We start from the raw sequence: 16,507 nt of genomic DNA on the forward strand, positions 1-16,507 counted from the left end.
GACCGGCCCCGACGGCTCCCGACAGACCCGCACGGGCCCCGCACAGACCCGCAGGCTTCGGACAGAGCCGCACAGCCCCCGCACAGCCCCGCACGGCCCCGCCTCCTGCTCCCGGCCAGGGAGGCCCCGCAGGCCCCCCCCGGTGAAGGTCACCGGCTGCCTGCGACCTTCCCGGAGGCCGCCGGGGGTCACGGGGTGACACCGCGCCCAGCCGGGCCCGGGGAGCCGCGGGTGTCCCGGCCTCGTGTGCCCGCAGCTCGGGGCCGGCCCTGTCACTGCAGGCCCTGATAGTGATCCCCCCCATTGACCTGCAGGTCCCTGTAAGGATGGGGGGCACTCTAAGTTCTCCCCAGAGCTCTGAAGGGGCTCTAGGTGGTGAGGTAGGAGCCAGGCCTGGGACGGAGGCAGAGATGCTCGTGGTTTGTGGCTGGAGGTCCTGGGTGCTGGGGCAGGACAGTACAAACCTCTGCAGATTTCAATCTCTTTATTAAGAAAAAGGCATATTACAACAATTCCTAAAGTACAGCTCCATACTCTAGTTTCTGATGTTAACACATTTTGAAAAGCACTTGGTTAAAAAGCAAAGTCAACATGAACATCATCCTGGCAAATAATGGTGACATGTAGCAAAATGAACATTCAAATAAAGCAGAGCAGTGTCAAACCTTTGGCATCTGTCCCTCCACGGCGCTCCCCAGCATGAGGCACAGGCGTTTATTGTTCTCACTGAGCTTTGCAAACTCAGCCAAGGACAATATTTTTGCTCCAATGAAACTGCAGCTGCTCTGGGACAGGGGAGCAGGTACCATGGGTGCTGCCCTCCTCCTTCCTCTGCCAGAGGCCTTCCCACGGTCCCAGCACAGCTCTGGCCAGGAAGGGGTGATGTCCCCACGCTGTGAGGGTTAGACCCTCTGCACAGACTGGGGTGACAGTGACTCTGAAACATACAGATAGTGCTCGTCCCCACAGGGCTGCAGAAAGAGTCTGCTGCTTCAGACATGCAAAGATTTTGGGTATTTCCATGGCCCAATGGTCTAAGTCCTGCAATAATTGTAATGACGGGAAAGGGGAGCTTTTTTTGGAAGTCACAAGATCAGGGAAATCTATCAGGAAGAGCCAGGAGGCATCACCACACCCTGTCCAGGGAGGACCAGGCACCACTTGGGTGTGGGTTGGGTGCACCTCTCACACACTGGCAGCTTCGTGCTCCTGTTCCTGCCCAAAGGGGCAAGGGGAGGGAGGGTGAGAGGAAGGGATTGGATGTGGTGGCAGTACCGAGTGTGCCCCTCCAGGTGCTTCTGTCCAGTGGCACCGTCCCTTCATGTGGCTGGGACAGCAGCATCCCTGCAGGGCAGGAGGAGAGGAGACAGAGGCAGAAACAGGGCCCTGGGGAGCAAAGGGCTCCTCTGACAGCAAGGGGACACGGCGCTTTGATCTTTGTGCTTTTACAGGCCACAGTGTCTGGCAGCTCCTCCGCGGCCGCTGTGCTCATCGATCCCAGGCTCCTCCTGCTCACCCAGCCTGGCACACTGGCACTCCTGATCTTATCCACAGCATGAGGCAATCCGTGGGCATAAGGGAGTTCTCTCTCCTCCTGTTGCATTCCCTGTAGGACTTGGCAGCCAGGCACTGACAGTGCAGGAGAGTGACAAGAACAGGCGTGCACTGAGGCAGCTGCGGCATCAGTACAGTGAGACTGGCTCGTCACGGCTGCTGGGACATGAGGGCTGCTGTTCTAGGAAAAAGGCAGGTCATGGGGCTTCACTGGGGCAGCAGGAGCCAGTTCACAAGGCTGCACACAAGGACTCAGAAAGGTTCACCTAAGCCCTGTAAATGGAAGTCCCTTGTCATGCTGCTGATTTACCTTCCCAGTGGGGAGAGCTTGAGGAGAACTTGGGAAGTGCTGGCCAGAGCTGCAGTGCTGCTGCTCCTCTGCCTTCTGGGAGCTCGTTTTAGGGAACTTGTGCATGGAGATGCACTGTGCAGAGCAGAGCACTCCCTGCACACCACTGGCTCCAGCCAGTTCATGCTGTGTCACTACCAGCTTTCCTGGGCACCCAGAGAGACCACCCCTCAGCCCCTCCAGAGCACCCATCAGCTGGGCCCTGAACCCAGCTTCACTTGCCATAAGGCGGTTCACAGAAAGCCTTGGGCTCTGCCTTGGGCAAAGCTTCCCCAAGCAGTGGGGCCTGGCCCCAGTGCAGACAGTCTCTGCACAGAGCCATGCAGCAGTGGGAAGGTTAGGAGGCTAGCGGGGATGGGAAGGATGCAGCCGGAAGCACTTAGATTAGTCCCAGCAAACACATTCAGAAAATATGGCTTTTTAGTTAACAGGGTCAAGAGAGAGAACTTCCTGACTAATCTGTACAGGGCTGAAATAAGTCCAGGGGAGTGCACACCCCTCGCCAGAACCGCCTCTGCTGCAGCAAGTGTGGCAGGCACATCTCACCCACCCACCACTCACCCTGCACCTGCTGCAAGGTGCATTTGCAACATCACTTTCTCAGACAGCATTAGGAATAGTAATAATAATAATAATAATAATAATAATAATAATAATAATGAAAAGAGATTAGCAAACCCAACACATCAAATCCATGAGCCTTGGGGGGAGCAGAGGAGAGGAGCCCGGCTGTTAGTCAGTAGACGGCTCTCAGCACGTGATGGTTTACACACAAGACGTTTAACAACCGAGCGTTATTGCTATGCTTCCATTTCCAGTCTAATCATTAAGCTTTACAAGTCAACATCAAACACTGCCTGTTCCATACAGAGCACGTAGGTGTTGGCGGTTGCACTCCTTGGTCTGTGCTCTCAGGTGTGTGGTGCAGGTCAAAGCTGTGTGCACCCTTTAGATTCCCAAGGAGTCCAGAGCACAGACTAAATGCACCTACAGATGCCTGTTACACCTTACAGGCTAAGGGCTCACTTACAATGTGAGTGAGAGGTGGGTCTGTTAGAGCCCCTGGCACAAGGAGGGGAGGGCAGGCCCTGCCTGTGCTCTGGCAGCTCCTGGGCTTGCAGTATCTCCAGCAGCCTTCTCAGCAAAAAATAGGAAGAGTATCTTTTTGATCTTTTTTTTTTTTCATGATCTCTTTGATCATTTTATATAAATACAAAGAGTAAAATAATTTATCTCAACATCATTTCTATTACAATCATACAGTGTATTCCCTTCAAAACAAGTGCCTGTATGTGTGTGTATATATATATATATATAAGTGTATATATAGTATCTCTAGAGCTATCCTCTCCCCCAGAAAAGCAGCAGTGACTGAAGCAGGTACAGCACACAGGAGCTGATCCTTCCTGCTCTGAGGCAAATGCACCCAGGGAAAAGCACAGGCCTCACCCTGACAACTCATTTCCAAGCACATTACGTTGGCATGAAGGGGGAACTGGGGTGCTCCCTCTCCATCCCCTTGGGAAACACTCCCCTTGCTGCAGGTGGCTCTGCCTGCCCGGCCGTGGGCTCTGGGGCTCTGGGGCTCCGGGCCTGCCCAGCTGCCCACCCGCACTGGGAGCACTGGGAGGAGGAAGAGGCATTGGGGGACTGGGAATGGGATCAACTCCTTGAGCAAGCTGCTAATTAGTGGTGGAGAGGAAAGGATCCTGCAGCTCAGACATGGCTGCTTCATTTACATACTAGGCACTATGGATGATGATTGTTAGGAAGGTATTTACATAGAAAAAGGATCATACCTCTCCCTCCCCTTTTCAATGCTCAGGTCAGTCATGAACTCCATGATCTCATCAAGGAGTTTGTAATAAAAATGCATCATATTGTGTCTATCGGGATTGTCTCGGAAGGACGGGAGAAGCAGCTGTGCACACCACAGCTGCAGGAACAGCTGAGCACGCAGGGACACACATTGCCCTCTTTCACCTTAACAGAGAGACAAATCCTCAGCAGAACCTCTCAGAACCCGAGAGAAACAGCAATTTCCAGAGGCCAAGGGCACCTCATGGAAATGGCATCCCTGGAATCATGATGCTGCAGCCCCAGGGCTGCTCCTGCAATGCCTGACAAACCCCTCTCACTGCCCCTGTGGGTGGGTGACAGCAGGGCCCCCAGCACAGCCGGCTCACCCCAGAGCTGGGGCATGGCAGAGCTTGCCTTAGATCACTGTACAAAGGGAAACAGGTGGGAAGCATCCCACAGCCTTTCCAGGAGCCAGGCTCTGGGGTGTTCTCTCTTGTGCAACTGCAGCCAGTGCTCATAGCCCAGCGGGGTGTTACCAGTGCCCCCCTGCTGCCCTGCACCCCGCCAGCCCCAGGCAGGCAGCCTGGGCATGCAGTGCTCTGCCAGGGCCATCTTCTGTGCAGCCTCCTGCAGGGTGACAGTCTGGGAGGGCTGGTGGCAGCTGGTGGGGGCTCTGTGCTCCTGAGGCAGCAGTTCCAGACACGTCAGGGGCTTCAAAAATTTCCTGCTGGAGCTTTTGTGCCCCAGGAGCTGCACACCTTGGCCGGCCTTCAGCCAGGGCAACTGCTGCCTGGGTCCTGTAAGGAGGGTCCAGCATGGCTTTGCTGCACTTCTTCCCAAACCCAGGGATGTGTTAGGGACCATGGGAGCAGCTGGGGAGAGCGGGGTCCAAGCCCTCAGGGGTGCCCTGGGGGAGCAAGAGGGGTCTTGCCTTCCAAAGCCTGACTATTCACATCACAGCCAAAGAAAATGTACAAAAGCTGCTAATTTCTGCCCTGCTAGTGCAGCTCACATGCTTCAGGGTTCATTTTTACCAAAGAGCTGGCCTGGGCACTGCTGCTGCAAATCTCATAAAAGCATTTTAATAGAGTATATAAATATTGAACTACAAAAATAGACAGCTCTGACTGTACGGGCACACTGTGGCTGAGCGGGGGCAGGCCAAGCCTCACTAGTCTATGATGGTGATGTCTTTGAAGAGGTTTCAAACCGAACTGGAGTGAAATGGGGTCTGATTGCCCCCTGCAGCTCCCTCCTGCCTGTGCCAGCCGTGGAGGCAGCGAGGGTCCCGGGGGAGGCTGCTGCCCACCACCCAGGCAGGGCACTGGCTGCGGGCAGGGGTCGGGTCCCAGCTGGGTGTCGCTGCCCCAGCACAGCTGGGCCAGCCAGGGCTGGCAGCCCACGTGCTGGGGTGAAACCTGCCCCTTGGATTGCCCCGAGCAGCACAGGCCCTGAGCAGCGAGACCTTTGCCCTGCCTGGCCACCGGAGCCCTCCCCTCCTAGGGGTGTTTCACAACACCCATGGAATGGATTGTAAAGCTGACAGTTTCGTTGGAGACCGGGCAAGGCTGCCCCAGCAGGGTGAAGGCAGCTGCCTATGGCTGCTGTGCTGGGAGGGACAGGAGGTGCTGAGGGAGGACTGGGGGGCTGCTCAGCCCTTGGTGGCAAACCCAGACCTGGCTGTTAGATGTGACTAAGAACTGAAATGCTGGTGCCGAGAGCCCTGTGCAGGAGGCACAGGGAACAGCCCTGCTCCAGCAGCACATGGAGCCCGGCTGTGGCAGGCAAGGAGCCACGGGGGACTGGTGGGATGGGTGCTTCCAGCTCTTGTGCAGCCACCTTGTCTGAGTCCTGTGTGTGAATGTAATGTGGGGGAAATCCATGTGGAGACATGGTTTGGAGACAGCCAAACTGCTGCACAGGAGAGTGCGGGATGGGACCTGGCCGGCACGGCAGCACTGTCCCTGTGGAAGGGGATCCTTCTGTCACCCACAGGATGGACTGTTGTTCAGCTTCCTGCATCCTGGAGAACCTTCCGGGTGATGTCCTGGGCCCTCTCCAGGCCAGCCCAGTGTCGGTGATGCCCGGGGTTGGAGGCCTGGCTGAGCTCATCCCACTGTGCCAAGCCACACGCTGCACAGCCCCTTGCTGCTGCACACACACCTCCTGGCACCCCTGGCTAGAGAAAACACATCTGGTGCCCACTCTGAGGGCAGCAGCAGCAGGAAGATCTCCTCATTACAAAAACGCTTGCTTGCTTCTTTCTTTTTCTTTCTTTCTTTTCTTTCTTTCTTCTCTCTCTCTCTCTTTCTCTTTTTCTTTCTCTCTCTCCTTCTTTCCTTGGAAGCTCTGGACAGGCGCTGGACCATGTCCCCTCCACAGCCCAGGTGGTGGGTGCTCCCCTGTCCCGCAGCTCTGCCGGTGCCACCCTCGGCTCAGACCCTTCGGGCAGAGGAGTCCCGCCGGTGTCCTGTGGGTGGGAGGTGCATGCAGGGCGGCCGCTCTCTGCTGCCCCTCACCCCCCGAGGGGATGGGGGAAAAGAACCTTGGCCGGCGCCCGCCCCGGTGCTGCCAGGCTCAGGCCTTCCCGGCCGGTCGGGCCACGCTGTCCCCTATTCCTGGGCCTATTCCTGGGCCCGGGGGGCACCGTGGGCACCGGCCCCCTGCCTCTTTCCGGGCTCGCCCTTGGCCGACCTGGCCCTGGCCGCCGGGTCCTGCGGGGGCTGCCGGGGCGGCCTCTGCCCCCGGGCGTTGCCGGCCGGGCCGCGGGGCTGGGCCGGGGGCTCGGGGGGCTCCGGGGACAGGCGCTGCGGGGCGCGGGGCCGCGACGTGTAGAGGAAGAGGGCCGGGTCGGGCATGGCATCGTGCTCCTCCGGCACCGGGTCCCTGGGCCGGCCGCCGTCCCCGGGCAGGCGCCGGGCGGGCGCTCTGTGGCCGCGGCGCCGGGGCCTGCCCTCGGCCGGGGGCTGCTCGGGGGGCCGCCCGCCCGCCCGGGGGCCCGGCAGGCGCTGGGCCGTGGCGTGCAGCTGCAGGGAGAGGTAGGCGGCCGCCTCCGTCTGCTTCTGCAGCTCCGTGTCGAGGATGGTGACGCGGTGGCTCCGACGCTTCAGCTCCTCCAGGAACCGGCGCTCCTTGCTGCGGAGGCTGGAGCGCAGCGCAGCCACCAGCGTCTCCTTGTGCTGCAGCTCCTTGCGCAGCTCCAGGTTGTCCTTCTCCTTCTCCTGCAGCTGGGCCTCCATCGCCCGGCACTTCTCCTCCAGCTCTCGGTCCAGGACATCTGCGAGTCAAAGCACAGAGAGGGGTCAGGAGAGGCAGTAGTGGCTCAGTGCACTGCTCCTGCCGGGTGCTCCCAACGTGGATGTGGCTACTGACCACTCCGTGGTACCAGCATGTCCCACCGGTGCCATTGAGGCTGTGCGGGTTCTTCTTGGAGCTGGGGCTCCAAAACTTCCCATGAGCTGCCCGAGCATGGGCTTGCTGCCAGCACAGGCACAGGAACCCTGTCAGCCCTGAGCCACGGTGCCGCTGGCACAGTGCCACGTGTAACACCCAAATGTGGGGTGACAGCAAAGGCAGTTTCAGTGGAGGACATCATTGCCGTGGAACCTGCCATCTTTACCTTTAAAACCAGAGTTTTAAAATTTCCCTAAGTAACTAGGTTTTCACCCTAAAAGTGACTTTGAGTGTGTGCGGAGGACATGGGGGAATACATGGACTGGGAGAGAAAAGGAAGTGGTTCAGGGAAACCATCAGCTCAACTTTGGCCTCAAGCCCTGGGACTCCACAGCCTGGTTAACAAGGATGGAGATGTTAATCCAAGATTACAGAGGAGCTGGGCTGTGCTCAGCAGAGAAGGAGCTGATATGCCAGGAGGGAAAACTGGGCTCTGGGCAACCCCATCCTGGCACAGGATGGCCAGGCAGCCAGGGGGATTTCCACCTGGGGTGGAAGGGCTGAGCTCAGCGGGCAGCAGGAGGGCTGGGCTGGGCTCCTGCCCCCAGCAGCCCCAGCCACCCACTCTGACACCCAGCCCTTGGCAGGGCGCTGGCTGGCACCCGCCCACGCTCCCTGGCCTGCCCAGGCCTGCTCCTGTCCTCTGCAATACTCTGCTTTTTACTATACAATTGGCAGTCCCTTACAGCCTCAGCTCCTCAGTGCTGCTGCAGAGGGAAAATACTTTATAATGAGGTCCCAGGGAGGCAGTTGCAGGCAGTAATTATTCCATGCATGGCATTAGAAAAGCAATCATGGTGCTGCCCCATAAATGTGGCAAAATGATCGTGCTCTTTGTCAGCTCTAAAAGGCTAAAGGACGGGCAGGGACCATGGGTGGGACTCGCTGCATTGTGGCTGATGACACCCTGATGGCACCTGGTGGGCTGGGTGCCAGACCCTTCACCATCAGGGAGCCCACTGGTGCAGGGAGGGGCCCCTGGCTCCACAGGAGGGGCTGGGAGAGTAGAATCCCACTGGAGCCAGCCATGGCACTGTGTGAGGGTGCCAAGGGCAAGGACCCCAACAGCCCCAGCGAAAGCAGCCCCCACCCACCCTGGCACAGCCAGCCCTGGTGCTGAGGACACAGTGCAGGCTGGGGCTTAGTGCCAGGGACTGTGCCCAGGCAGCACCAGGGAGGAGTTTCAGCTTTGTCCCTGGGATGGAGGAGGGAGAGGAACCAGGCTGCTCACAGAGCATCCACTGCCAGCTGTGGGGTTCCTGGGTGACACCAGCATTTATTGGGCTACCAGCAGCCTGTGAACTGCATGCTGCCTTCCCAGCCCTGCCCTCAGCCCCTCTGTCCCCTCAGCCAAGGTCCATGCCCCCTCCCTGGGCAGCCCCAATGGGTCCCCTCTGGCCCAGGCTTTTCAGGTGGCCCACACACCCACACACGCTCCCCCTTACCTTGTGCCCAAAGCTGTGCTCTTACCTTGCTGGCGAGCCTCCAGCTCTTTCATTTCCAGGTCATGGGTGAGCTCTGGAAGAGAAATGGAACAGGACTGAGGAGGGGCATCCCACCCATGCTGCACTCCCTGTGCCTTCCTCTGCTCCCTGCAGGGCACTGGACATCACTGAGGCTGCAGCGCTGCCTCTGCCGGCCCATGTGGGAGCGTGGCCATCAGGCTGAGCTAAAAATAGACAATTCTGGCAATTTATGTTATTAAGCAGCCTGGTGGCCAAGGCAGCATCCTTGGGTCCTATCCCACAGCGGAGCAGGAGGCTCCATTCCTCTGGCAATGCCTTTCCTTTTTCTAAGAGAGCTGCTAAACCATTTTCAGTGCTTTAAATCAGGGCAAAGAGCAGAGCAATGGACTGAAAATAGATCAAAGTGTAAGTTGCCACCCGAAGCATTTCATAATTTACTGCTCCAGGCCGATCGCTGCCTCTGCGTGTGACGCAAGCGGGACTGCCTCATCCCAGCACAGTGTGCCTGCAGAAGGATGCTGCCCTGCTCCAGTGCAACGTGGAGCTTCCCAATCCCTTCCAAATCCCACCAGCTGCAGCCCCTTCCTGCCAGCTCAGCCCTGACATGCTGCCTGCTCTCTGCCTGCTTTCTGCTTAGTCCTGGTCTACAATACCAGCTCACAAAGGGCAGCTCAGGGACCTTCTGGAGTTCACTTTACTCTGCACACTCTTGCAGACAATCCCTTTTGAATTAATTATCACAGCCCACCCAACCACCAACAGCCCTGAGCAGAGGAGGAGGGGGGCAGCAGCAGCATTCAGCTGTTTGAGGGCTTTTTTTCCCCCTGAAAATGAGTTCAAATGGTTAATCTTTGCCCTACATTTTTCTTTTAATCTGCTTTCATGTTGACTCTAATCCTCATCACTGCCATCCTCCTGAAATGGAACACTTGGCTCAGGCTGCTCTGCCTGTCTGTCTTGGAAAACAAATCTGTAGTGAGAAGGCAGAAGTACCTGAGAACATAATGCAGTTTCTGGAAAGCATTCAGTGCTCCTGACTGCCCCAGTGGGAATCAATGGCCATTGTGCTATTTTTCTGAAGCTAAAATAATAAGTTTGGAATCTCAGATATATTCCAAATGAAAACCAAAGCAGTTGCCTATTTCCAAAGACACCACCCTGCTGAGCAAGTGTAGGGATGACACATATACAGCCCGGGGTCTAAGCTTCTGTGTTGGAGCCATGGGGGCTGGTAGGGACCTGCCCCAGTACTGTCCCCACAACCCCCCAGGGGCAGATTAGAACGAGCTCTGTGGGAGGGAGAGCCCTTCCCACAGGGATGCCTTGGAGAGACCAAGGGAAGAGTGAAAAAGTCAGAAACAACAGTGCCAGAGCAGCAGACACAGCTCCACAGGGCCCCAGTGAGGAAGAATTGACTGACTGCCTCCACTCTTCTCCTGCAAACAGCCCCCCTAGATAATGGCACTCAAATGTCAACAAAGTCACCTTAAAACTACCCAGGGGTTGCCCCATCACTCTTGGCAGAACAGGCACTGCAGAACCACACACCTCACCTGTAGGACAGGACCTCTCCAGTCAGACAGGGCTGTCCATGGGTCACACTGGGAAGGGGAGATCACTCATAACCAATTGTGCAGCGGGCTCATTTCATCCCCTGGGGACAGACCCCTCAGCCTGATTTAGGCAGGAAAACCCCACTGTCTTGCTTGTCTGGAGAGGCCATAGATGAAACCATTAAAACAATGAAACAGAACAGCAAAAGCTCAGAAAGGGTGGGGAAAATAGCCAGTTTTATCAGTGCAGACATGTCTTTGTTTCCCAGGAATCCGTGAGGACGAGAGGCTGGAAGACAAGGCGTAATTAACTACGGCTGAATTATTGATGAGAGCAGTGGCACAGGCTGGAATGAGTTTGAGTGGTGGCAGGAGGCCGGGCAGCTGTCACTCCTGTGGGGATGGCTAGAGGGGACAGTGACACTGCTGCAGTGGGGCCGTGGGTAGGGGGCCGGCAGCTGTGCACCCCACAGCCACAGCCAGGCAGAGCCCCGATGCCTTCCCTGCATCCTGCCCAGTGCCTGTGTGAGCACCCTGGGGTGCCAGCAGGAGCTTTCCTGCCCGAGGTGCTCTGTGAGCAGGCAGCTCCCACACACTGTGGCCATCCCAACGCTCACCTGAGCAGTGCTTCTGCAAGCGGAGGATCTCCAGGTGCAGGTCATGAAGCAGCTCCATCTGCTCCTTCTTTAGGAAAGCGATGTGCCGCTGCACGCTCTGGATCTGGTGCTCCAGGGACACCGTCTCCATCGTAACCAAATTCACGGTCCAGGCCTGTGGGGAGTGGAGATGGCTGGTGATGGAGCGTGCAGCAGCACACAGGGCTTGTGAGCCCCAGAGCCCTTGTGAGGGCCAGAGCCTGTGGGTGCAGGGTGGTGCCTGCTCTCCTCTACCCTTTCCTCAGGGATGTGGCTGTGGGTGAAGCAGCCCTGCTTAGCCAATCCCCAGGGAATGGCCCCAGCCCTCTCATCACCCCGTGCCTGCGGCCAGGTCCCGTCCTGCCTGCTCAGGGACTGCATGGGCAGAAAATGCTGTTGCATGGACCCTGGCATTGCAGCAGCCATTTCTGTTCTGAATTTGGCCCAGGGAATATTTTATCATGGAGCAGGATGCATCTGGGACAGGATTGCTCCCCACCATCCCCAGGTGGGAGTTGCACCAGAGAGGAGTTTGGCTCTCACTTGACATGCCACACATTAGGCAGCAGCAACTGCAGCAAGGATCCAGCACATGAAAAATACAACATGCTCCGTCTAACCCGATCAGCGCCGTGTGGCGAGAGGAGTCTTGTTGTCTTCCAGGAGAAGAAACGTCTTCCCTGGTAATTTGCCTGGCAGACAAGAGCTGCTGATGTCTGAGCTGGGCTGGGGGTCCAGCACTACGTGTCACCAATGGCTTCGGCAAAGCAGCTGCGTGAGCCACCCACCTGTGCTGCTGCACAGAGAGATAAAAATAACCCCCCAAAGAACCCTTAATCCTGGGAAATAACATTTAGTGGTGTGTGGAATTCTGTCCTTGCTCCCACATCCAGCCCAGGAAGGAGGGAAGCTGCAGCAAAGTAAAGTAACCTGGCAGTGCTGGGTGAGTGGCTGGACTCGGAAGACCTGAGAAGTTTTTCCAACCTAAATGATTCTGTGGGGAGCTTGTGCCACAAGCCTGAGGGACAGTGTGCACCATCCTGTCACTGGGAAGCTGGTTCCATTCCCTCCTTCATCCACATCTGACTCCAGTTGTCTTTCTACAGAAACTCCTGAACCAAGCGAGCACTCCTCTCACAGTCCCAGCACACCCGGCATGGTAGGGCATTTTGAGATCATTCCTGCAACCAAAATCAAATCAAACTGCATTTAAGCTCAATCCCACAGTAAGCAATCCTGGCAGTGCCCCAAGGTCAAAGCTTTGTTCCTGCCAAAGGCTCTGCAGGTTTTCTCCGTGTTCCTGTATCTGATGAGTTGGGGGGTGTGGGGTGGTTGGAGGCAGCTGCAGCACCCAATTGGCAGGTATAGGAGTAAAAATGATCCAAATTGTGTTCTGCTGGGGTTGTCCCTGCCAGAGGGGTCAGACCCACCTGCGCCAGGGGCTGGGGCTGGCCTGGCCCCTTGGAGGGCTGTATGTCCTGGTACCAGGGCAAAAATTATGAGAGTTAACTGGCATCTGCAGGAGCCCAGGGCTGCAAACCACACCACGGATACACCCTCCTGCCAGCCCTGGCTGCGATGAGCTGGGCTCTGGAGCAGCTTCTTGGTGGGAGCTGTGGTACCTCATCTCGAGAAACATCAGAAAGTAGGTTGGCCGAAGCCCGGGGGACACATAGTGCTATTTTCAAGCACTTTGTTCTGTTTAGTTGAAATGTCTTCAGTAGAATTGGCTGTAAATTTTCCATTGAACTTTCCCTTCTCCCTCTAAGTAGGAAATTACTCTTTTTTTTAACCAATGAAAATGTTTTCCTTTAAAAATAAATAGTTGATAAATATCAAGCTCTAAAGGAAGAAGAAAAATGTTTTCGAAGAAAACAAATCTGGAATTGAGATCTATTTATCGTCTCTGACTTGGAAGTTGAAGAGTCCTCATAATTTACCTGTGTATGGGATCAAAAGAAGTCTGTCTCCAAAATTGCTGTGGGAAATCTTTAGTGGTTTGAATCAGCTTTGCCTGTCTGACATGACTTTCACTGTTGCTCTTGAGAAACAGCTCTCAGTCTGTGGCAGGAACATCTGGTGTCTCATGTTGAGGAGAGAGCACCTTGTCTTGTCTAGCCATGAACCTCCCACCAGCACTAAGGGAGGCAGGGGCGGACACAGGGGCAGACAGGGCAAGACACAGAGACAGGCAGGGCAGGAGCTGCCTTCATTGGAAATGGGGACAGTGCTGGAAACAGTCATGCTGCTGCCCAAAAGCAGAGATGGGAAGAGCTCTCCTGGGGCTCTGGGGACCTGCTGTTCACCACTTGCAGCCCCCTGGGTGACAGGAGGACTGTGCTGTCCCCTCTGCAGGTCACACAGCTCTGCCTCACAGGCGCTGATGCAAGAGCCAGAGCTGTTAACAAAGCTGCAATCTCGTCCTGAGGTTTCAGGAGCATCAGTGAGGTGTTGGAGTGTCCCTGACGTTAACAGAGCAGTGGATAAGCACTTCCCTCACCAAGGCAAGTTATCCCAAAGGGTTTCAGAACCAAACTCTCGACAGCTGGTACCTTCCCTCCATGGCTTCTGAAGTCAAGTGGGCATTGCAGCAGCATCCTGAGCCTTTAGTTTGATGCATGCCTTTGGTCGTTTCACACAGCACGATCCTTGGCAGTGTTGGGAGTTAATAAGGATTAGCTGCTGTTGGCTGATTTAGTGCTCACTGGGCCAGTGCAGCTCCCATCTAGTAATGCCAAAGCTCCCCATGCCGAGGGCTTCAGAGCACCCACAGGGGTGATGGCCATGAGTCTATGCAGTGAACTAAGGCAGGAACCTTCACCCTGTGCCACAGAGGTGAGACCCGAAGCACTAGTGACTAGAGCTGTCCCTCGCACCAGCTCCCCCTGCCCAGCTGGATGAGTGTGGCTCCCAAAAGGATTGTTGTACTGCAGCAGGTAGGGATGAGCTTGGATGTCCCTCCTCTGATCCCTGCCTTGCTGCTTACTTCTCTTTTCCAGACTAGTTCTAACTTGCCAAGGAAACTGGTGGTGGAAGCTCTCAAAGTGACCGTGTACTCTGTGGCTTTGAGGAGTTATATATGAGGTTACAACTCTAGAAAACAACATCATTCATAATAAAAGCCAAGGGTAAGTGATAGTCCTCTTTAGCTTGAAGGATACTCTGTGCCCTTGTGCTTCTGAGAGTGGTACATGCATACACACAGAAGGAAAGGAGGCAGCAATCAGCTAAGAGGTGGGGTCTGCCCCTATTCAAAGTTGACACCTACAGCCTGAGCTGGCCCCTGCTCAGCTCTGGATGAACAGCTCTCTCCAGTTTTGGAGACTAGACATCCAGGGGGCTTTGATCCATCACTGAGAGCTTTCCAGTAACAGGGTTCCCCTGCTGACCATCTAAGACTTTGAGCACAGACTGCTGAGCCAGTGCTGGGCTCAGCCCCCTGCATTCCCCACACGGGGTGATCATGGGGGCACAGACTTGACTGCTGAGCCTTCCTATGGGCCTGCCCCTGCCTCTAAACCACATTTTCCCCCCACTCCTTATCCTTTCACCATGCAACCACAACCTTTGGGACAAGCACACTGAGGGTCCTGATCTAGCTGGTTGTTTCAAAGCACTGTTGGAAAACCTCAGCGAGATTTGCAATTTCATCCCAATTTATCAAATTCTTATTTCACAAACCAAAATGACTGAAGCAGCCTCTTGAAGTAGATACAATGACTAAATCAGTTGCAAGAGCTGATTTCCTTTGCCCAGGTTGATTTGCTTTGGTTGAGAATTTGCTTCCAGGGCAAAACTCTACGGAAGTCTGTTGATCAATGCAAACCAGAATCCCAAAACTTTGACCAAGAAAAACCCTCCATCTCGATGATGCATCTGAAAGGCAGATGCAGTGTTGCATGTCCATGTACCCCTGCACACACACCACCACAGCAAGGTCCGGCCCTTATCCGTCTGATCATTATTCCCCATAAATGGCAAAGTAGCTGGGAGTCAGAGGGCACAAATGAGGTTTGCAGGAACAGGTCGATAATTTGTCCTGCTGTGCTTGCCAGCAACCCCCTCTCCATCACATTAAAACATATACAGGAATAAACACTGATACATGTTAGAAATACATAGTGCTTAGTATTTACAGCTCAAAGAATACAAAGAAAAACTTAGCAGCAATGCCATGAAGCCAGTGTATCTTTAATGTCGGGAAATCAGACAGCAGGAAGCTCAGAAACTTGCAGAAGGTCACAGAGGCAGTGGCAATGCCAGGAATAGAAACCAGAGGTGAAATCCCGGCCTTGGAAAAGTCAGTGGGAAACCTTCCCTGATCTCAGCAGAGACAGAATTACACTCGGAGCGCTGTTTGCTATTCATTATCTGTCAGTATCTATTTACAGATAAAATCAATACAGACGTTGATTATAAATTATTGTGTTTTCTCTCAATTCTCTGAGCACAGCTGCCTGAGGAACAGCCCCAGCGAGGCTTGTCAGGGGGCTGCGGATGCTGAAGGCAAGGCCGTGCTTTCTCCTCCCGTCTCCGGGGGAATTCGCTATGGATCGAGCTCTGCGCCGGGAGCCGAACCGGGCCCGTCACGGCCGCTCGGGGCCGATCCTCCCCCCGGGGCTCCCGCGGTGCCGCCCGCCCGCCGCGGTCTGGCAGCGGCGCTGCCGGTGCCGGCGCTGAGCCCGCAGCGGGCTCGGGGGACAGCGGGGACAGCGGGGACAGCCCGCCGCCGGGGCGGGCACCGGGAGAAGCAACTTCTAGAACCGGCACGGCGGGGCTGCGGGAACTTCTGCGGGGCCGTCCCCGCAGCCCGGGGACCCCGCCCGCTCCGCAGCCCGGCCCCGCGCCCCGGCCCGGCCCCGCGCCCCCGGCCCCGCGCCCGGTCCTTACCTGGGGGGAGCGGCGGGGCCCGGCGGGGCGCCCGCTGGGCGTCATGGGGCGCCGGGGCCGGGGCCGGGGCCGGGGCCGGGGCCGCGGCGGCTCCCGCGCTGCCCGCGCTGCCTGCGGCGGCCCCGCCTCGCCCGGCCCGGCCCCGCCGCCCGTAAACAGGCGGCAACGTGACCGGAACTGGGGAGCTCCGCCGGGGCGGGCGGCGGCGGGGACCGGGGAGAGACCCCCGCGCCGGGGACACTGCCCCGGGCCCGGGCCGGGGGAGCCGCTGCAGGGGGAGCCGCATCGGGAACGGGGCGCCGCTCCCCGGGACCCTCGGGCCCCGCTCCCGCTTCTCAGGACCTTCGGTGGGGCTGGGCCCCGCTCCCCGGGACTCTCGGGACTCTGCTCTCCGGGACCTCCGGTGAGGCTGGGCTGCTCTCCCGGGGACCCTCCTGTCTCCGCTCCCCGGGGACTCTCGTCCCCGCTCCCGCCGCTGTCCGCAGTGCTGAAGCCGCGCCGGGTCCCGCGGCCGCCGCCCGCCCAGCCCCGGGCGCGGGGACCCCCCGAGCAGCCCCAGGGGGGCAGAGCGGGGGGCTCGGGGTCTGCGGGGGAGGCAGCGGCGGTGTGTCCCTGGGGGGCTGCGGTGTTACCGCCGCTCGGGGGGATGTGAGTCAAATGTGGGCCGGTACCGCCTGCAGCCAGGAAACCAGTGGGCTGAACCAGCAAAACTGCGGTCATAGAGATAGCGCAAAAACGTTGTTTACTCATGTGGTAACTGATTCTTCATGCCTTTTGTTTGCAGTGCCCAGACCAGCTGGGGCTCCA

The 16,507-nt window shown here is 57.1% G+C and overlaps 1 protein-coding gene across 2 annotated transcripts; it reads right to left on the reverse strand.

The window, feature by feature from the left end:
* Positions 1 to 467: 467 nt before the first annotated feature.
* Positions 468 to 15,825, reverse strand: CCDC92B (coiled-coil domain containing 92B). Of its 2 annotated transcripts, none has more exons than XM_051809190.1 (4): positions 15,701 to 15,825; positions 10,793 to 10,946; positions 8,627 to 8,674; positions 468 to 6,980 (listed from the first exon to the last, which is right to left on the reverse strand). In XM_051809190.1, the coding sequence occupies exons 1-4, from the start codon at positions 15,743 to 15,745 to the stop codon at positions 6,328 to 6,330; spliced, it is 900 nt and encodes a 299-aa protein (XP_051665150.1). In that variant the 5' UTR covers positions 15,746 to 15,825; the 3' UTR covers positions 468 to 6,327. The 2 variants fall into 2 exon arrangements, with proteins under 2 accessions (XP_051665150.1, XP_051665151.1); XM_051809191.1 differs by lacking the exon at positions 15,701 to 15,825 and adding an exon at positions 11,741 to 14,618.
* Positions 15,826 to 16,507: the final 682 nt, after the last annotated feature.

This window comes from Manacus candei, unplaced genomic scaffold, assembly GCF_025592945.1.
Source record: "Manacus candei isolate 608988 ecotype Guabito, Panama unplaced genomic scaffold, ASM2559294v1 h1tg000076l, whole genome shotgun sequence".
Taxonomy (NCBI): Eukaryota; Metazoa; Chordata; class Aves; order Passeriformes; family Pipridae; genus Manacus; species Manacus candei.

Excerpts from the sequence above, each read along its gene's own strand:
- CCDC92B (XM_051809190.1), bottom strand. The coding sequence starts at position 15,745 with ATGACGCCCAGCGGGCGCCCCGCCGGGCCCCGCCGCTCCCCCCAG. Across the intron at positions 10,947-15,700 it reads GGCCCCGCCGCTCCCCCCAG|GCCTGGACCGTGAATTTGGT; the intron begins GTAAGGACCGGG and ends CACTCCCCACAG. Across the intron at positions 6,981-8,626 it reads GCTGGAGGCTCGCCAGCAAG|ATGTCCTGGACCGAGAGCTG; the intron begins GTAAGAGCACAG and ends TTTGACTCGCAG.